The 22722-nt window shown below is 37.8% G+C and overlaps 1 protein-coding gene and 1 long non-coding RNA gene across 2 annotated transcripts in view; one reads left to right on the top strand and one right to left on the bottom strand.

Annotated features, from left to right (window-relative positions):
• F5 (coagulation factor V) overlaps positions 1-22722 on the top strand; it is a 100954-nt gene that overhangs the window by 31869 nt on the left and 46363 nt on the right. The window contains exons 4-13 of the mRNA XM_077156914.1: positions 166-378; positions 1556-1699; positions 2858-3079; positions 5864-6029; positions 11164-11341; positions 12900-12999; positions 13384-13595; positions 14673-14823; positions 16740-16952; positions 20180-22292. Coding sequence (XP_077013029.1) covers positions 166-378; positions 1556-1699; positions 2858-3079; positions 5864-6029; positions 11164-11341; positions 12900-12999; positions 13384-13595; positions 14673-14823; positions 16740-16952; positions 20180-22292 — 3712 coding nt within the window. The remainder of the gene's footprint in view (positions 1-165; positions 379-1555; positions 1700-2857; positions 3080-5863; positions 6030-11163; positions 11342-12899; positions 13000-13383; positions 13596-14672; positions 14824-16739; positions 16953-20179; positions 22293-22722) is intronic.
• Positions 15423-21146, bottom strand: LOC143680547 (uncharacterized). Its single transcript, XR_013174063.1, has 3 exons — positions 20161-21146; positions 19564-19647; positions 15423-15958 (listed from the first exon to the last, which is right to left on the bottom strand). It is a non-coding gene; the product is annotated as an uncharacterized LOC143680547 (long non-coding RNA).

The raw sequence follows: 22722 nt of genomic DNA, 5'->3' as shown, positions 1-22722 counted from the left end.
CACAGAAATGGGTATATGTAAATCCTTCCAAATAGGAAAGTTCACCATCAAAAAACACACGAATCTATATAGAACTCATCTTAGATTCCCTCATATTTGAGAATGATGAAAAATAAGTAGTCCTCCGAAACTGCCCAGATATCGTCATGGCTTTTACTTCTCCAGGAGCTTCTTACCTTGACCACACGTTCCCTGAGGAGAAGATGGATGATGCTGTGCTTCCAGGGCAAGAATATACTTATGAGTGGTTCATCACAGAGGACAGTGGACCCACACAGGATGACCCCCCATGCCTCACACATATCTACTACTCCTATGAAAACCTAGTACAAGACTTCAACTCTGGACTGATTGGACCTCTGCTTATCTGTAAGAAAGGTAAAAAAAAAAAAAAAAAGATTGAGCAACAACAACAAAGATGTTGTAGTGGTAAGGAGTACTACCTGGGATGAGGCTTTGAAGCTTCTGGGTACCTTTTTGTATCTCAGGCAGAGGGAGAAGAGTAGAAGCTGGATCACTGACAAAAGAAGAATCATCTGATATTTGAGGTTTCGGATTCTTCCTCAGTTTGGTTGAATCCCTCCTTCATCTCAGTATTTCATCCCTCTCAGAATTAAATCCCCATCTGAGGGCATGTTCTGATGCCATCTCTGTGTGATCTTGTAACATTTGCCTCAAGGGTAAGTGTTTTTTAAAATGCATGGCAGCCTTTACTTGGCTCAGAGTGTGCTTGAAAAAGCTTTGATTAACTAATTTGGTCTACAAACAAAACTTCATCTTTTTTATTTTTATAAACAAGCCAAACTCTTTAGGTGATAGGTTTCAAACACACACCATTGACTTTATAGGAAATTTCATTGGTTAGCCTTCTTAGGAATAAGCTTAGCTTTTCATTCTACCCCAAGAGAATTTAGTTGTTTTTCATTAAAAAACAACAAATTGTGCTCTGGGGAATAATGCGATGCACATGTCATCTGTTTATACTACATACACACATGCTGTACCTAATACACACCTAATTCATTTATTCATCTCACGAATATATTTTTTCAGTGCCTGAAAAATAAGATACCACGATGGCACTGAAATAAGTGAAAACTTATAGAAGACTCTTATTTTACCATCAGTAGTATTTTTTCCTCAAATGAGAATGGATTAATCCTGGTCCTCTCAACCAATTCTCTAGTGCCCCCTTGCATATATAAGCAAGATGGCTGGATTAAACTTGGTGTGTGATGCTTTTACCTTGTCAGATAAGGCACCTATGTGTTGACCTATTGAAGCTGGAGAAATGGGTATTTTTACTACACCCTTGACGATCACTAATGCTTCCTCTCCATGTCAGGTGAGATTTACCCTTAAAGCTCTGTTCCCAAAGCTAATTTGCCAGAGAAATCAATATGACATCAGGATTTTAATAGGCCCCAATCACTATTTCTTGAAAAAGTATTTAAATAAGAACTCCAAATTGCTTTAAACTCTTTGCTATCTAGGAATAGCTAATGAGACTCTTCTATCTGAGAAGCTGTTGAAAAGCATATCTTTTCATACATAGGTACCCTAACTGCAGATGGGACTCAGAGGATGTTTGATCAGCAACAGGTGCTGATGTTTGCTGTGTTTGATGAAAGCAAGAGCTGGAGCCAGTCACCATCCCTAATGTACACTGTCAATGGCTATGTGAATGGGACACTGCCAGGTAACAAATGGGATGCAGTCACTCATCAATAGTAGAATCAATCCCTTGGTCCTGTTGTTTTCCTCAAGCACCAGGAAAATTGACCATACTTGCTGTTTTTCAGCTCATAATCAGAAAGGGAATGTAACATAATGCAGTGGCTTTTGTTAACCAGTAAGTACCAAAGGCAAATTGGAAGGCAAAGAATGTGCAGTATAGTATTCTGAGCAGGCTTTGCTTTGGCCTGCAACTCCAGGAACACCTTTAGAATACGAGCTGAGCATCACTCTGTGAACTCTGTGGTCCATGATATATGGTGACCATAACTTCTTCTACCTATGAAGCTATACAGGTAGATGTTCAAGGTCAATCTCAAGCAGGAAGAATCAAGGAAGGATAAATGGAAGAATTATCTATTATCTAATGATTATGGGTATGAAATCTAAAACTCAAACCAAGAGTAGAAGCCAGGGTTGAACTCTCCCATAAAGCAAATGGGCATTTTTCCATTCACTATGGAGCAAAGAAGGAACAGAACTAGCTTTTATACTCAGTTCTCATTACCCCATCCATGAAAAGGTCGCAGTGGCCCAGCATAAAGAGGGCCTAACCATTGCATTTTGAGGAGAGGGTGTAAACCCATTGCCTTGCAATTGAAGTAATTAACAAGTGTGTGAAGAATAGAAAATGCTCAAAGCATCCTCACATGTTCTTCCCCTTTGCCAAAGCTTTGATCCCTATCCAGCTAAAAGGATTGTGTCCTTAACTCAACCCTATTGGAGGTTCTCGTGACTCCCTTTGGTTGAGCCCAGCTTGATTCCAGTTATCAGACCCCAGGAAAAATAGGATGATTGCTCACTCTACCTAGTTCCCTCCTTGGCCTAATCTTTTAGCAATCCCTATGTTTCTGAACTAATATCTTCCATCTCTGGGCTCCCATTCAATCCCATTCTTGCCTTTATAATGCCATTTATTGCAGTGAATTGTTATCGCTTGTTTGTCCATCACTCAGATGTCTACTTCCCCAGGATAGGAACCATCTTCAGAGTGTCTGTGCCTCCAGAACCTTGCACAATGCTTAATGCATAGCGGATGCTCATACGTTTTGGGTGAGTGAAGTTTTGATCATAGAGTGCTGACTAACTGCCTGTCTTGGCCCCATCTCTCCCTCTTTCTCAGATATAACAGTTTGTGCTTATGACCATGTCAGCTGGCATCTGATTGGAATGAGCTCTGGGCCAGAATTGTTCTCCATTCATTTCAATGGACAGGTCCTGGAGCAGAACAATCATAAGATCTCAGCCATCACCCTTGTCAGCGCTACATCCACTACTGCAAATATGACTGTGAGCCCAGACGGAAGGTGGCCCATATCTTCTCTGAACTCAAAACATTTTCAAGGCAAGGAAACTCCTCTGATAGCTTGCTTTTTGAATGCAGGACCCTTTCTTCCCATGCACTAACTACTCCTTTGCCTTTTCAAGCCAATCCTACTGCAGACATACATGCCTTGGACCCTGAAAACAGAATTTAGATGCTCTCCTCTTAGACTTATAACGCGTTGGTTGGAGATGGAGGAAGGAGAGGAATCAACAGAAAGAAAAAGTGAAGCAAAAACCAAAGAGGTCTCTACTTTCTTAGAAAGAGAAAGGAGAAAGGAAATAAATGCACAACTAAAAGTATTGTTTCTTTACCCAGATGCTTATTTGAAAATTTATAGATGCACCAAGTTATAGAAAGTGGAAGAGTTTTAACATGAAAAGATGATCTTTTTTTTCCCCCTTTTGTGCATGTTTATTTCACTGAGCATGTTTCAAGATCCTTCCATATTACAGCTTGTCTCATAATTTCATTCTTTCTTGAGATCAAATAGTATTCCAATCTGTATATGGACTACATTTTGTTTCATCCATTCATTTGTGGATAGACACTTGGGATGTTTCTAGGTTTGGGCTATTGTGAACAATGGTGCTATAAAAACCATTATAATGTGATTATTATTGTGAATAATGATGCTGTACAATATCTACTGCAACCCCTAGTTGCAAATAGATATTGTACAGCATCATTATTCACAATAATATTTGTGAATATCTATTTTTTAGATAACTAAATATCTAAAAAATAGATAACTCTCTTTGGTTGTATATCTTGATGTGGGATTGCCCATTCATATGGTAATTCTATATTTATGCTTTTGCAGAACTGCCATATTGCTTTCTACAGTTTTTGCACCATTTTACATTCCCACTAGCAATGCACTAGAGTTAAAATTTCTCTACATCCTAACACTTGTTATTTTCCAATTTGTTATAATAACCTTCCTCATATGTGTGATGTGGTATCTCATTATAGTTTGGCTTTGTATTTCCATAATGGTCAATGATTTGAACAACTTTTCATGTGTTTATTGGCATCTTACCTATCTTCTTTGGAGAAATGTCCAAGTTCCCTGCACATTTTATAACTGGGTTATCTTTTCCTTGTTTCATTAACAAGTTCTTTATATATTCTGGACATTAAGCCCTTATCTAATATATGGTTTTAAACTATTTTCTCCCATCCTATAGGTTGTCTTTTCACTTTCTTGATAATTTTGATCAACGCACATAAGTTTCAAATTTTTATGAAATCAAATGTATCTATTGTTTCTTTTGTGGCTTATGCTTTTGTTGTCATATTTAAGAACCCATTGTCAAATTCAGGTCATGAAGAACTGCTTCTATGTTATCTTCTAGGAGTTGTTTAACTTTAGCTCTTATATTTTGGTCCTTGATTCATTTTGAGTAGATTTTTGCATATGCTGTGAGGTAGGGATTGAATTTCATTCTTCTGCCTGTGACTATCCAGTTTTCCCAATACTGTTGGTTGAAGGGACCGTTTTATCCCATTTCATGTGCTTAGCACATTTGTCAAAAGTCAATTTGCCCTAGATGTATGAGTTTATTTATGGATTTTAAATTCTGTTCCACTGGTCTATCTGTTTTTGTGCCTTTACCACACTGTTTTGATTACTGCCACTTTGTAGTTCAATTTGAAGTTAGGAAGTATTAGTCCTCCAACCTTTTCTTCTTTTTCAAAATTATTTTGGCTGTTCAGGGCCCCTTGAAGTTCCATAAAAATTTGAAGCTCAGGTCTTCCATTCCAACTCCGTGGGTCTCCCTTGTTGCCTGTGTGCGAAACCGTGATCCTTATCTTCTCTTCCGATTTCTGCTTTTTTTTCTTTCTCAGGTTGCTCTTGCTCCCACCTGGCTGTGAGCTCTGTGTGGTCGGCCATGATCTTTTTTTGAGAGAGGACAGTACCTGGTATAGAGGGGAAGGGCTCAATGAAAGTGTGTTGAATGGTTCATATATAATATCTAAATAGCTGAATGGTGGGTTTTAAAAATCGTTAATGAATTCAGGTGGGGAAAAAAATCAGCCTAGGTGTTATTTTGTGTCACGTAACCGAAATAAGTAATTGTTCCACTATGCACTTTTGCTTTAAAACGGGTGGGAAGAGTGTTCTTGTAAACAGAATCTAAACTCTAAATAAATGTTATCACTGTAGGAAGTCATTTTGTTACCAAAATTATATACATACATAATTTACATATAAGAAAGAAATACTTCATGGGATCACTTCATTTTCTTTTGGCATTGAACAGTCAAAATTATACTTGAAGTAATGAAATTATCATAATATCCCTAGAAGATAGAGTCTCTAATAATAATAAAACAACATTTGGAGGAATTATATGCCAGGCACTGTTATAAGTGCTTTACATATTAGCATTTAGTTGTTAACAATTCCATAGGTATTAGTATTATTTTCATTTTACAGATGAATAAACAGGTGACAGGGAAAACGAAAAGTCAACAAGACCTAAATCTCAGGGCTTTAAGGGCCTGGATATCCTAAGAAAAACTTCCTGCTTCTGGAAGAAACAAAGGGAATCTTTCCAAGTTCTTTTCCTAACCCTCCGTTTTTTATTTCCTTTCTTTTCTTTTTTTTTTTTTTTTTAATTTTTGGGCCCTTCTCTACTCCACAAAAAGAGCTCCAAACTACAATGTTCAAAAGTTGGCTGAGCACTCCTCTTATTGTTATCTAATCTTTTTACATAATTAATTTAAAAGAATGAATTGTGCTTAATCTTAATTTCTTCTTTCCAATTCTTTTACTATCTTCTTTATTTCCTAAATCAGCTGGGATGCAGGCTTACATTGATATTAAAAATTGCCCAAAGAAAACAAGGAAACCTAAGAAACTAACTCGTGACCAGAGGCGATTCGTTAAGAGATGGGAATACTTCATTGCTGCAGAGGAAGTCATTTGGGACTATGCACCCATGATACCAGCAAATATGAAGAAGTGAGTCTTTGGGGCTCTCACCACTGTGGGAAAGTTTAAGCTGTATTTCATAGGGTCCTGAATACATGAAATGTCATGAGCTGACAGTTCTTAAGGGAATTGTGTATTGCTTTTCATTCAGATCTTCTTAAGAAAATCAATCTGGAATCACCTCAAACTCATCAACGTAACTCATCATCAGCAGCAGCACAGCAGCTACTATTTGTTGTTGCTTGCTATTTCAAGCACTAAATTAAATTTTTTCCAAGGGCTTCTCTTCAATTCAATGAGTAGATATCATACTATTTCCTTTACATAGATGAGAAAAATGGGTCAAAGAGGTAAAGAAATTTGGATATTTAAATAGATATTAAACACCTGCAAAGATGCTCAAGGTCACTTATAATAAGAGAAATGAAAATTAAGACTTCACTGAAATACCACGTTTTACCTATATGATTAACAAAAGTTCAGATGACATAAAATATTGGTGAAGCTATAAGAAACAGGCACTCATATATTTCTGGTGGAAGGATAGATTGATATAAACTTTCTGGAGGATAATTTGGCAATATGTATAAAAATTATAAATACATATACCTTTTCACCCAGCAGTCTCAGTCTGGGAATTTACTATATAATATGCTTGCTCACAAGTGAAGGGAGGTATGTAGGGCATTTGTTGCAGCATGGTTACTAGTAGGAAAAGATGGGAAACAACTCAAAATGTGCATCAATAAGAACCTGGGTTAATAAATTATGGTACAGTCATTCAATGGTATACTATGGATCTATACAAAAAGGATGAGAACACTATGTACTAATATGAAAAGTTCTCCAAGATGCATTGTTAAGGTAAAAAGTTGAGGTGTAGCAAGGTGTGTACAAATAACTGACTTTTGTTAAAGAAGTGGGGGATAGGAATATTGATATTTGTTTGTCTGCAAGTAATATTTGAATATATCTGATAAATATACTCTGGAATTATACAGATAAAATTAATACACGTGAATACCTAGAAATGTGAGGTGGGTTAAGGAGGTAGGTTAGGAGCATACAGGATGTGAGTGACACTTTTACGGAATCAAAATCATGTGAATATAGTTCCTATTTAAACAATTAAATAAGAAAAAGAGCAAAGAATAAACTTGCCCAAGATCATATAATTAGTGATAGATACGAGACATAACTCTCTGACAAGAGACAGTGCTTTTTACTGTGCAAAATAAATGCATAAACTAGATAAACTCCATAAAGCAATTTTTGCTTTTGCAAAGTAGGACAATAAACAGGACTGAGAGGAAAAGTAGTTGATGTTACTACCCCAAAGTCAATTACCTCTGGAGCTACAGAAATGAATGAAGGTAGTTGCTTTTCATTTGGCACTCAGTATTGGAACAGATAGTCTAACAGCACATAACTGTCTATTCAATATATTGAAAGCTTCCTGGACTGGGAAAGTGTTCTTAGAGATTGAGAAATACCTGAAAAGCCAAGAAGAGTTTCATAGATTAAATGATGGTACAGCTCTGTCCCAATCAAGATGGGAAAGTAAGAAGCTTTGGGCTCTGTCTCCCCACAGAAGCTTTGAAAAATCAGCAAGAACTAGCAGTAACATCTTTCTCTAGGCTCCAGAAAATAGTTAAAGGCTTGCAGTAACAGGGCAAGTGCCAAGTCAAGAAAAAGGCAATTAAAAGAGGGAGCATCTCATAGTGCCCAGGTTGTTTTCTCTTACAACCCCTCAGCAGCTCAGTGCAGTACCTCCCATCCCCCTGCTGTGGGTCCCCAGTCCCAGCTCTGGAGGGAACAAAGTAACCCTCATGCATGTACTGGGAGCAAATATGTCTGACCCTATCTGTCTGGTAGTAGCTGAGGGACTGAAACTAAGACATTTGTCATAGGTGTGCCACCCCAGAACGTGCCCTACATGTAGAAGGCAGCTCACAGACCTCTCCTACACAACACAGTGAGAAAATGGTCAAGTTGTGGTTCCCTGGGGCAAGGAATTTCTGGTGCTGGCCATATAGGACAGTGCCCAGGCCCACAAGGAAACTGTTTTCCTAGGGAAGAGGGGACATTAATAACTGTATAATTGGGAGAATTCCTAGGGACACATGTACCTGTACAAGACAAGAAGCATGTGGAGAAAGGTTCAGGGAAGCCCTGTGCTTTGGCCTCAAACTATTCTCTAAACTTACCATAAGGATAAACTCTGAAGTGGGTGCTCACTGAGGTCAACCTGCAAAGACTAGGGAAGATGTTTCTTGTTGTTATTAGTTCCTGGCCTTTAAGGAAAGCTCTGCATAACACTAGCTGGATACAAGCTTAAGGAACAGATGCCTCAGAGTCTAAATTCCAGTTATAACACGTTAAAATATTAAGGTTTCAACAAAAGATTATAAAACATTTAAAGAAACAGGAAGTGATGGCCCAGGCAAAAAAAGAATAAAATACTTTAGAAGCCTTCAATGAGGAGGATCAGACCTGAACCGTACCTGACAAAGACTGTTTTAAAATGGTCTGAATGTGCTCAGAAAGCAAAAGGAAAGCCTGGACAAAGAACTACAGGAAATGAGGAAAACAATAGATGAACATAAAGACAATATCACAAGAGAGATGATAATTATGAAAAGGAAAAATCAAACAGAGTTGAAGATCACAGTGACAGAAATTTTTAAATCCTTAGAGGAGTTCAACAGCAGATTGGAGTTGGCAGAAGAAAGAATCAGAGAACTTGAAGATAAGATAGTTGAAATCATCCAGCCTGAGGAGCAGGAAGAAGAAAGAATGAAGAAAAGTTAACAGAACTCATGGGACACTATCAAGTGGACCAACATGTACATGCAGGAGACCCAGAAGGAAAGGAAAGAGAGAAAGGGTCAGAGACAATATTCAAGGAAATAATGATTGAAAACTTCCCAAATATAAAGAAAGACATAAATATAAGCATTTAAGAATCTTAACGAACTCCAAACAGTATAAATCCAAATAGCCCCACACTATGACATGTAATGAAATTGTTGAAAGTCAGATATAAAGAGAGCATTCTGAAAGCCACAAGACAGGAGCCACGTGTCATGTACAAGGAAGCCTCAGTAAGATTCAATGCCTCTTTACTACTAAAAATTATGGAGGCAGGAAAGCAGTGAGATGATATATAGGCATACCTTGGACATACTGCGGTTCAGTTCCAGACCACTGCAATTAGTTGAATATCACAACAAAATGAGTCATACTGAATCATATGAATTTTTTAGTTTCCCAGTGCATCTCAAAGTTGTTTTCACACTATACTATAGTCTATTAAGGATGAAATATGTCTAAAAAAACAATGCACATATTGTAATTAAAATGAAACACAGCAGATGGGCCATGTGGCTCAGTGGCAAAGTTCTTACCTGCCATGCTGGAGAACAAGATTCATTTCCCAGTGCCTGTTTGTGCAAAAAAAAAGAAACACAGAGACATGAGGTGAGCACATGCTGTTGGAAAAAAGGCACTGACAGACTTGCTCAATGCCGAGTTCCCCCACACAAAAAAGATGCAATATCTGCAAAGTGCAATAAAGTGAAGCACAATAAAATGGGGTTTGTCTGTATTTAAAGTGCTGAAAGTAAAAAACTGCCAACTAACAATTCTATATCCAGCAAAACTGCCTTTCAAAAATGAAGGACAGATTAAGATCTCCCCAGATTGGAAAAAAAAAAAAGCCAAGAGCTTGTCACCACTAAAGTGGCCCTTATGAGAAAGAGAAGCTAACAACATAGGTAAATATAAGTGCTAGTACTATTATATTTTTGGTTGGTAACTCCACTTCTTAATTCCTACAGGATTTAGAAAGCATAAAATATAATGATAAATCAGTGGTTTTGGAGTTATAATGCATAAACATGCAATTTGTGACATGAACTATATAAAGATGGGGGGATAGATGGGATATAGGAACAGATGGGATATAGGAACATAGTGTTTGTATACTATTGAAGCAAATGAGATTATTATAGATTAGGATGATAAATTTAAGCTCCATGGTATGTTTAAAGAAAATATCAGAGACTATGCAAACTCATAGTAACAGAAAGTAGAGTACAGGTTGCAGAGGAAGAGTGCAGGGGGAATGGGGACTTAATGCATAATAGGTGTAGGGTTTCTGTTTGGGGAGATGGGAAAGTTATAGTTATGGGAGGCTATGAGGGGACCACAACAATATGAATGTGATTAATTCCACTGAATGATATGCTTGGGAGTGACTGTGATGGGAAAGTTTACTTTGTCTATAAGTTCCCACGAGAGAAAGAGAGGGTGAAACTAAAGAGACAATGACAGTTAAAGGCCACACATAATCCTGGATAGATCTAATAAGGGAGGAGAAAAGACTCCAAAGGACATCATTGGGACATATGAAAAAATTGCAATATAGACTGAACTTTATATCAATGTTAAATCTCTTGAACTTGAGAATTGCACTTAAGGTAGTTACATAAGTGAACATCCTTGTTCTTAGGAAATGTACAAGGTAGTACTGTTTTCAAGGAATATGATGTATACAACCTAATTCACATATTCAGAAAATGGATTGATAGACAGACAGATGGAAGGATGGATGGATGGATGGATGGATGGATGGATGATAGATAGATAGATAGTAATTGTGGCAAAAGGTCAATATTGGTGGATCTGGGTGTTGGGGTGATAGGTATATTGGTGTTTTCTGTTTGGGGTTTGTATACTTCTGTAAGAGTCTTCTAAGTTTGAAAGTATTTCAAAATAAAAAGTTTTTTTAAAAAGAAAAGATTAAATGATGAAAAACTTTAGAAAAATTCCCAGTGTAGCCTATCCTTTTAGACAGAGTCTACCTTTCCCCAGAGATATTCAAGGTCTACTATAGCAGCGAGAGTGATAGGGAAATTAAATGATTGTTTCTAGGCAGTTATCTATGCCTTTATCAGGGTGTAAGAGACATCTCAGAGGTTTTCAGTTTGCCAGCTACAAAGACAACATCAGGACTTTATAAATTTACATTAATATTTTTATATATGGAACTAGCATTTTAACTAATCCAAGAGCAGAACTTCTAAGGAAAAGATCTCCCCATCCTACTGGGATCTCTACTTGAGAAATTGGACTAATTTTTAAAAATTTCATTTCACTTAAGAAAATACAGATCTCGCCACTTGGATAACTTCTCAAATCAAATTGGAAAGCTTTATAAGAAGGTTATCTATGTACAGTATGATGATGACTCCTTCACCAAACATCCAGAGACTATCAAAAACATAGAAGATGGGATTTTGGGTCCTGTAATCAGAGCTCAAGTCAGAGACACACTCAAAGTAAGTAACAGAACCAAGGGCAAAATTAAATAGTGACCAGTTACAAAGTATTTATTTATTTGCTTGTTTTAAAAAGAAAAATTTATCCATATGTTTTAAAATTCAAATATAGCTTTTTAGTTTTTATTTAGTATTTGCATTTATTTATACCCTAACCCATAAAAAGAAAGAATCTACGACAGTTTAACAAATTATAAAGGAATAAAATAGGGTTGGTGTAATTAGGAGGAAGGATAATAAAGGACAAGGCAAACAAAGCCAAGGATAAGATAAACATAATGAAACATATACAATATGATCCTAGAAAATTATCTGCAAATTTTGTTCTCAGCTTTCTAGCAGTCAAATTAAAAAGGCAGGATTCACAGTCTCCGTAAAAGAAACACAATTGTCCCTGATACTGAGACCTAAGAGAAATTTCTCTCATGGACACTTTAAAAAGAGGATGCTGTGTATTATACAGTGGATGGTATCTTTGACAAAATCTCTACAACTGATACAATTAATAAAAGCTGTATAGCTTTTTAAAAAAATGATGTTTCTCATTATAGCTAAGAGCATAATGTAGACACAATTGAGTAAAAACAGTTCTTCAAGGGGACAAAATGATATGGTCTAGCTATGCAGCTCCGATGGCTGGTCTCGATCTAAAGGTAAATTTAGATATGCATTAAGAGCATTGTGTGTTCTTTGCACGATTATCCATAAATATTATATCACAACATTAAACCTTTGTTAAGAACTGAGCAGCAATCAAGGTTGAAATCATTGGGAAAATCTTATAACACAGATAAACTATGGATTAAAGGTGATCCAGATGCCTTGACAATCAACCAAGTAGAAGATAGGATTAAGGTTCTCTTTCCAAAATTAAGGCTCATCACATACACATAGGACTTCCATATGTACAAGACAAACCTTCCCCACCTTCACCTCTGCAGGGGGATGAATTAAGAGGATACCTGCAAAGACAAAGCCTTTTCTGGTCATTTATAAAACAGTCTATCTCTGTTCCTCTCTCCCTCCCTGCTCTGATCCCTTTTAGCTGCTCTTAGCAAGTATAAGCATACTTCATGGGAAATTCAGGATCTTGTTATTTGTCTGTGCCCTTCAACAAGATGGCTTCAAAGACAATGGTTCTGGGACACGGGCCAGGCAGAAAGGGATTATGGTCTAGCGGTGAGAAGAAGATTCAAAAGGAAGATGTGGTTCAAGCTGAAAGGAAAAGGGTTCAGGGGGAACAGATGGGGACTAGAGTGGAAAGGGTGATAGATTGTGAGGAATATGTTACCTATCCTAACCTGTCTTCTAAGATTAGCATCTCTCTTCATTTCTACCTTAAATGTGTGAGTGAAATGCTCTCAGATGCCCCTGCCAGGTGATGGAGAGAGGTTGTTGCTCAGATAAACAGATCTCGTTTTCTCACTATGAATACACACACACACACATACACACACACACACACCATCCAGCAGGTAAATATGCAAAGCTAGCATCCTATATTGATTTTCATGACTAACCTAAAACCTGAAATAATGGATTCTATTTAACTTTGTAGATCGTGTTCAAAAATAAGGCCAGCCGCCCTTATAGCATTTACCCTCATGGAGTGACCTTCTCTCCTTATGAAGATGAATTCAACTCTTCCTCCACCTCAGGTTGGAATCTTTGACTTCTACTGGATAAAACTATTCACTCTAAGCAGCAACCATACTTTTCGCCTGTCCTTGCACAGTGCTATCGCTGATGCAGTCATGTACTGTACATGGAGGGTTATCCTGAAGGTCATAGCCAAATCCTGCTCAGTTCAGGGATTTTATCTACCACAGTGGTTACAAAAGTGATATTCTCTAACCGTGTCATCGCCCCCTCTAGTGGCGCAATCTCTAATAGCTACATTCTATCCAGGGTTCTATAAAGTGTTTAATATAAAAAGAATATTCCTTTCACAATATTACTTTGTTCCAGTAAGAGCTCTAATATTAATCTATATCAAGAAATGATTTTCCAAATAAAAACAATTGTGAATACATTTTTTCTAGGCAGTAACACCATGATCAGAGCAGTCCAACCGGGAGAAACCTATACTTATAGGTGGAACATCCTAGAGTCTGATGAGCCAACAGAAAACGACGCCCAGTGCCTAACAAGACCATACTACAGTAATGTGAACGTCACAAGAGATATTGCCTCTGGGCTCATAGGGCTACTTCTAATTTGTAAGAGCAGATCACTGGACAAGCGAGGAATACAGGTATTTTGTTCTTGAAGTAATCTTACAGAAATTCTGGAAATTTCCTTTGGCTGGATCAGATGAAGTGCCCCTTGCTGAATAAGGGAGTTTTTTCTTCTAGGGAGCAGTAAATATTAAGTAGTCCTCTATAGCATGAATGTGATTTGGTTCTTTCTGTCTTGTCTCTCTTCATCTGGACTGTCACTGCAAAAACCAAGTCTACAGTATGAAACCATACTTTGTTTTGGTTTTAAATTCTGATTTTTTGTACTAGCTGTGTCATCTTGAGTAAGTTACTTAGCCTGTATTAATTCTTCCTTTTATCAAATGTTGGTAATACCTCCTCCTAAAATTTTTATAGAGTTGTTTTGGGGCTCAGGTGAAATACCAGCTGGTAAAATTGTAAAGCTCTTTATCAATACTTGTTATTTTTAGAGGCCTGCAATCAGAAGAGATAGGAGAGATTCCTTGAAAGCAAGTCCACTTGGAGAAATAGTTTCTTGTGAAGATGGACCCAGAAAATGGTCCATCTTTGGTGACACTTAATCAGTTAGAAGAACATGAACAAAATATAGATCTTTTGAGTTTATCTTCATTGAAGAATAATAGTCTCGTATCAATACCCTAAAATTCCCACACCAGTTGGGCTAAGCTATAATCAAGGTTTCATCATAAAAGGCATAGAAAAATCAGGAATGGACACTTGAAAGACCCTGATTTATTGAGCTAGGAAAGGAAACAAGTAAAGAGAGTCTTTCCTATTGCAGCCTTCTGTTTTACCCTTTGCAACTATTTGGAGCACAGCCAATCGATCATTCAGGTTGGAATGTGCTCATTTCAGAGATAAACAGACTTTCACATGCTGTGGTAAATTGGGATTTTTCTATTAGTGCATTTTGTTCAATAATCTACCCTGTTTGCTTCTGCATATTACCTTTGGTTTGAACGTGTTCTTTGGACATGTTGGACTCTTATAAATGCTTGCATGTGTGGCTTTAGTGGCCCCAAGAGCTGTGCCTCTGGTTTCTCAGAACTCAGTGTTTAAATAATCAACTGGGACATTAAACACTGAACACATTAAACACTTTCACCCTCCAGAGGGCAGCAGACACGGAGCAACAGGCTGTGTTTGCCGTGTTCGATGAGAACAAGAGCTGGTACATAGAGGACAACATCAACAAGTTTTGTGAAAATCCTGATAAGGTCAAACGTGATGACCCCAAGTTTTATGAATCAAACATCATGAGCAGTAAGTCAGAGCACTGGTTTTTCTCTATCAGATTTTCACTCTTGTAGCCGAGGTATGACTGTACCTAGAGGCTAAAACATGGGTGAAACGCCTCTAATTCTTACTTCCAATTCAGGGATCTGTGGTGAAATCCCTGGGTGACATTATAGCAACCTTAGAGCAACCTTTTTACAACAAGGGGTCAAAGGCTTATTATCCCTGTAAGTCACTGCTTGAGCTCCTACTCCAAATGTACATGTAAGTGTGTGCACACACGTGTATTCACTCTGGGCAGTAAGAAACAGGGTGGGGGTGAAGGATGGGGGAAGGGGAAAGAAGAAGGGCTTTGATCAGTGGTATCAGGTTTTTTAGATTTGGTGCAGGGTGAATATACTTTATGGCCAGGGCAGAAACAAGGTAAGTAATCCAAAGCTAGACTGTCAAATCAAAATAAGTCAACATGAGTATGGGGAACCAAGAGACTCAGAAAGTGAGCGCATGAGGGAGTTTGAAGTGAACAAAAGAAGCTCAGGAAAGAAGGAATTCTCTGAGCCAGAGTTTAGTCATTTGTTGCAGTTTTTAAAATGTAGTGCTCAAAGTCACTGCCATGGGAAGTCGGAGAGCAATTTCACAGCTCCGTAATAGCCAGGGTCCCCTCCACTGCTCTTCCAAGTGGAGAGTTACTATGATTGTCTTCTCTGATATGTAATCATATGGACAAGCTTCAGATGACTGACAGCTGGGGATTATCAGAACTGTCAGGTGCCATGACAGATAATCCAAACAGGGATTATTCTCAGGCTTTTTTTTTTTTTTTTTGTATAATCTCATTTTAACAGCTACTCAGTCTACCATAGCTCTGTACCAAGGTTGGCCAATAGAAAGTTAATGTAAGTCACATATGTAATTTAAATTTTCAAGAAACCTCATTAAAACGTAAATAGAAATAGGTGAAATTAATTTTAATAATATATTTTATTTAAACCCATATATCCTAAATATGATCGTTTCAAAAGGTAATCAATATAAAAATTGTGATGTACGTCTTTTATTTCTTACTGAGTTTTTGAAATTGGGTATGTATTTTATACTTACAGCCCATTTCAGCTCAGACTACCCACGTGGCTGCCACATTCACAGCGTAGCTGCAGACCATCTAGAAGAACATCCAGAATGCGAGCAAACCAATAACACATTATTTCAGTCATTCAACAAACATCTGTTAAATTCCCACTATGCGCTAGGTATTGTACTAGGACTAAGGCTACAGGATGAGCCAGGCGGACACAAGCCCTGCCCCATGGAAATCATACGTTTGATTTTGGTACCATGCTCAGTAAATAAGTAACTAAAGATCCTGCCTGAAGCAGCATCCTTTTTAAACTTATTAAAATGTATGGACTCAATTCTTTAATGAAAACTATAGATTATATACATGATAAGGGGTGGAAATAAAAATGACCAAATATACCAAGTAGACTTCACTTTTAGAGATATTACTGCCTTCTTCATGATTAATGTGTCAAGAAGATAAATTTCTTCTTTGTGCTTTTTCTCCAGGGAGAATTATCCTGGGTAACATTCTAACTTGATATTCAGAATACTTTTTTTCTTTAAAGGCAGAACATAAGTCACAAAATATTTAATATATGTTTGATGAATGAATGAATGAATGAACACATTATTGTGAATGAAAGGCTTTCTCTTATCCTGACATTTCTCCTTTGGCTAACTTAAGAGAGTAAGTTCTCATTTGGGGAGTCTGAACTTGATCTTCTAGTCACATGTTAGAACTGGTAAAGCTTGTCTTGGAAAATCACTTCTTTGAACCAGTAGTGTTCATGTGGTTGCTCAAAGGATATTTATTTTAGGTATAATTAGATACATAACCTGCTGTTGGTATAGGCCTGGTGTTTTAACGGATTTTACCCTTTCAGCTATCAATGGCTATGTCCCTGAGAGTATACCAACACTCGGATTCTGCTTTGACGACACTGTCCAGTGGCATTTCTGCAGTGTGGGGACCCAGGATGACATCTTAACCATTCACTTTACTGGGCACTCATTCATATATGGAAAGAGGCATGAAGATACCTTGACCCTGTTCCCTATGCGTGGAGAATCTGTGACCGTCACTATGGATAATGTTGGTGAGTAAGAGCCTAGACATTTAGAAAGAAAGTTGACTTTTGAAGGATGTGGGCTTTGAAGTCCATCAGACCTGGGTTCAAGTCCTGCTCTGACATTGAATATCTGTGAATATTGGATAAGTTACCTAATCTCACTGAGGCTCAGTTTCCTTATCTAAAAAAATAGAGAATAACACTTTACACAGTTGCTTTGACCATTAATTGCAATCTGTGAAAACTGCCTAGCACTCAGTAGATATTCAACAAGGATAACTATTAGATAATTCCCAGGAGATCTTCAGTGTGCCAGCAAATCATACCATTTCAAAGAGATTCAAAATTACCCTGGGCCCAAAACCACTCAACTGGGACAGAACAGTCTATTCAATAAATGGTGCTGGGAGAACTGGATATCCATATCCAAAAGAATGAAAGAGACCCCTATCTCACATTTTATTCAAAAATTAACTCAAAATGTATAAAAGGCCTAAATATAAGAGCCAGGACCATAAAAATTCTAGAAGATAATGTAGGGAAGCATCTTCAAGATCTTACGGTTGGTGGTGCTTTTTGAGGCTTTACACCCAAAGCACAAGCAATGAAAGAAAAAATAGATAAATACTTTTGTGCTTTAAAGGACTTTGTCAAGAAAGTGAAAAGGCAGTCTACTCAATGGGAGAAAATATTTGGGAACCACATATCTGAAAAGAGTTTAATATCTATGTGCTGGTCTGAATGTATGGTGTAACCCAGAAAAGCCATGCCCTTTAATCCTCATTCAATATTGCCTGGTGGGAGCATTTTGATTGTTTCTATGAAGATGTGACCCACCCAATTGTGGGTGGTAACTTTTGATTAGATGATTTCCATGGAGGTGTGTCTCTACCTACTGAAGGTAGAGTTGCTAGCTGGGATCCTTTAAAAGAGGGAACATTTTGGAAAGAGTCCCTTTTTGGTAGAGCCACGTGAAAGCCAGCAGATGCTGCCATGTTCACCATGTGCCCTTCCAGCTGAGAGAGAAACATTGAATGTCATCGACGGTATCTTTCTCCGGATGCCTTAAATTGGACATCTCTATAGACTTGTTTTAATTGGGACATTTTCTCGGCCTTAGAACTGTAAACTAGCAACTCATTAAATTCCTCTTTTAAAGGCCATTCTGTTTCTGGTATATTGCATTCCAGCAGTTAGCAAACTGGAACAATCTAGAATATATAAAGATATCCTATAACTCAACAACAACAACAACAACAACAAAAAGACAAAAATAATTTAAATAAGCAAAAGAACTTGAATAGACCTTTTCCAAAGAGGAAATATAAATAGCTAAAAAGCACATGAAAAGATGCTCCAATATCAGTAGCTATCTGGGAAATGAAAATGAAAATCACAATATCACTTTGCACCTACTAAAATGGCCACTATCTTAAAAGACTCAGAAAACTACAAGTGTTGGATAGGACGTGGAGAAATAAGAACCTTATTTACTGTTGGTGGGAATGGAAAATGGTACAACCTCTGTGGAAGACAGTTTGACAGTTCCTCAGGAAGCTAAGTATAGAATTGCCATATGATCTGGCAATCCCTCTACTATGTATATATACTCAGAAGAACTGAAAGCAGGGATGCAAACATTTGCATTATTCACAATTGTGGCATTATTAATTACTGCCAAAAGATGGAAATGGCCTAGTGTCCACTGACCGATGAATGGACACATAAGATGTGGTATACATATATGATGGAATGCTATTCAGCTCTAAGAAGGAGTAAAGTCCTGATACATGCAACAATATGGATGAATCTTGTGAACATTATGTTGAGTGGAATGTCAGATATAAAAGAACAAATATTGTATTGTCTCACTAAGAAGAATAATTATAATTAGAAAACCCATGGAGTTAAAATCTAGTGTACAGGTTACCAGGAGATCGAATGAGGGCAGAGAATAGGGAGCAGATGCTTAATTTGTGCATAATTTTTAATATGACTGATTGTAAAGATATGGAAATGGATAGAAGTGATGGTAGCACATTATTGTGAGTGAAATTAACAGGACTGAATCATGGGTATAATTGTGGTTGAAAGGGGAAGTTGAGAATCATGCATATCATTAGAAGGAAAGCTAGAGGATAAACCATGGGACTGTATAACATGGTGAACCCTGTTGTAGATGACTGTGGTTAATGGTACAAATGTAAGAATGTTCTTCCAAGAAGTAGAACTAATGTACATCACTAGCACAAGGTGTTCATAATAGGATGGTATATGGGAAAAATATACCTAATGCAAACTATGGATTAATATTAATTTCATTAATTAATGAAAGAATAATATTCTTTCATTGATTGTAATGAAGGTACTATACCAATGCTAAATGTCAATAATAGGGAGGGATAAGGGACAAGAGATATGGGATTTTTTTATTTTTGGAGCAATGAAAATTTTCTCAAATTCATTGTGGTGGTGAATGCACAACTCTGTGATTATACTAAGAGCCATTGATTGTACAATTTGGAAGGATTATATGGTATGTGAATGAAACTGTTTTAAAAAAATTACCCTGAGCTCACCTGAATTATTTTTTGCTTAAAGGAATTAATGATGGAAAAGTAAAGCACCATAAAAATACCATACTAATGGGATGTTCAACAATGGCTCGGTGGCAGAATTCTCGTCTGCCATGCTGGAGACCTGGGTTCAATTCCCGGAGCCTCTTCATGCCAAAAAGAAAAAAAAAACATACTTAGAAATATTGAAATGCCTCTTATTTGTGGAGGTACACCTCATCATCCCTTCCAACTTCAATTCTCAAACACCTAGTATGCAGCTAACAAGATGTTTATGATATTAAAAGTTGATTCTATTCTTGATTCATTCCTTTCTCACTTAGTGTTTTCTAAAATAGTGACTCTCAGACTATCTATGCTGGAAGACCTTTTATTTTCCTCCCTTATCTCCACAATGAATACATTTGGTCTGCATTCTGTTAAACATGTTAAGTGAATGGATCACAAGTTTTGATATCATGGCGATGTTAACTTGCTCAAGTTTCCTAAACATTACTCTCAGTTTCTGACCTAATGTCATTGTGAACCAGTAACCAACTGTTCATAGACCAGCAGTGGTCCACAACCATATGGGTATACCTGCTTAAAGCTCATTAGAAATTGCCTGCTACAGTGTTTCCTAGATTTTTAATATCTTTTTCTAGACTTTCAGTACTCACTTCTGTCTCTCTTCTGTAGGAACTTGGATGTTAACTTCCATGCGTTCAGGTCCAAGAAGCCAAAACCTAAGGATGAGATTCAGAGATGTTAAATGTAATCAGAATGATGATGAAGATTCATATCAGATTATATATGAACCAACAGCATCTTCAGCCATGGCTACTCGGAAAATGCGTGAAGACGTAAGTGAAGAGGATGATGAAGACTATGATTACCAGGAATCACTGGCTTTATTATTAGGAATTAGGTCATTCAGAAATTCATCATTGACTCAGGAAGAAGATGAATTCAATCTCACTGCCCTTGCTCTGGAGAACGACTCTGAATTCATTCACCCAGGTGCAGATGGAGCTGTTAGTTCAGATCCTTCTTCCCCAATTAACATCAGTAAACTTATTGATAATGAACCCTCAGAACCTCAGAAAACTCTTCCTCACCCAGGAGACACCACAGCTAGTCACCTCCTGGGAAATCTCCCTGGCTTAGACAAGAAGACAGGTCTCAAACCTTCCACAGAAGAATATTCCATCCCTTATTCTGAAGAACATAAAGAGAATCCTCTACAGACTGATATTACAGGGACAACTTTACTTCGTCTTGGTGTAGAACGATTCAGAAGTCAAGAACATGCTAAGCATAAGGGATCCAAGGCAGGAAGACACCAAGCAGCAAGTTTCAGGTCCCTCATGATAGAATTGCTAGGACATAAAATTGGAGGACATATAAACCAAGACAACACTTCTTCTTCCAGAATGAAGAAGCCCTTGAAGAACTCTCCTAGTGATCTGTTAAGATGGAAGAATCCATTGAATATTTTAAATGGGAAATGGCATGTGGTTTCTGAGAAAGGAAGCTATGAAATTATCCAAGAAACTAATGAAGACATGACTGATAATAAATTATTGAACAACTCCCAGAATGCCTCAAGAACTTGGGAAGAGAGCACCTCCCTTCCAAATAAGCATGGAGAACAGAGTGGCCAACCAATGTATTCTGGACTTAGACATAAATCTCCACGAGTAAGGCAGTTTGGAAGAAATAATTTGCTGAGGAAAACTCCCTTTCTCATTAAGACACGAAAAAAGAAAAAGGAAGAGAAGCATACACACCACGTTCCAATGTCTCCCAGGGGCTTCCATCCTCTAAGAAAAGAGTCCTACATTACATATTCAGACAGAAGATCTGATGATTCCTTGTTACTCAATCAGTACAATGAAACATCTCTTCCCACAGACCTCAATGAGACATCCCCCATTATGAAAACTAGTCTGATAGACTTACTTCTTGAGCATAATCAGAACCCCCGAAATGACACTGGTCAGACAAACATCTCTACAGATCTTTATCAAGCAATGCTCCCTGAGGAACACTATCAAACATTGCCTATTGAAGATCCTGGTCATATGTACTCTTCTACAGACCCCAATCACAGCTCCTCTCCTCCGGACCTCCACCAGATGCTTGACTATGACCTAAGTCACCAGTCCGTCCATATTAGCATTAGTCACACATTCCCTTCCTTGGAACTTGAAGACAGGCAGTCAACCACCTCCCCAGACCTCAACCAGACCACTCTTTCTCCAGAACTCAGCCAAACAACCCTCACCCCAGAATTCAGTCAGACAAACATCTTCCCAGAGAACAGGCAGAAGACTCTCTCTCCAGACCTAAGCCAGCCAACCCTTTCTACTGATCTTGGGCAGTCAGCACCTCTTCCAAACCTTGAAAAGACATCCTACCCTTCTGAATCTAGTCAATCACTGCCTCTTCCAGAACGTGGTTGGACTTCCCCTTCTCCAGATCTTGATCAGATGCCATCTCCTCCACCAAATGACACTTTTGTACCAAGGCGATTTAATCCACTGATTGTAGTGGGCCTCACTGGAGAGGATGGAGATTACATTGAGATTATTCCAAGGGAGGAGGACGAGAGCAATGAAGAAGACTCCATTGAAATGGATTATGTGACCTATGACAACCCCTACCAAACTGACATTAGGGCAGACATCAACTCCTCCAGAAATCCTGACCGCATTGCAGCATGGTACCTTCGCAGCCACAATGGAAACAGAAAAAATTATTACATCGCTGCTGAAGAAATATCTTGGGATTACTCAAAATTTTTAAAAAGGTTTGGCCAGTTTTCTTCTTTTATATTCTCATTTTTCTACCCCTGTCGAATAAAGTAATTTACAACACTCCAGGGAGCTAATTCTGAGCAAATATGGCTAGGTACAGTGTTTGGTTCCGCTGTTACAATTTTGCCTATACTATTTCCCTTGTCAAGTCCAAGATTAGATCCTTTCCTCTAAAGGACACTTGGACATTATAAGAACAATCACTGTTAGATGTTTATGATACCCTGTAGTTAAATGAGGCTCCTCCTGTCTCCTCTGCCCTCATCACACACATTCCTACTCCCTCTTCTTGCTCCAATGGCAGCCCAAGCTGTCCATGGCTATCTGCTCATCAGTAAACTTCAGCTGAATTTGGCTTCAAACCCAAATTTGTGAGGTAGAAATCTCCTTGTTTACCAGCATAATTTTTAACTTGCTTTAGTG

This window comes from Tamandua tetradactyla, chromosome 4, assembly GCF_023851605.1.
Source record: "Tamandua tetradactyla isolate mTamTet1 chromosome 4, mTamTet1.pri, whole genome shotgun sequence".
In the NCBI taxonomy this organism is placed as follows: Eukaryota; Metazoa; Chordata; class Mammalia; order Pilosa; family Myrmecophagidae; genus Tamandua; species Tamandua tetradactyla.
Note: the sequence above shows the minus strand (reverse complement) of the source record. Positions and strands in the feature narration are given on the sequence as shown.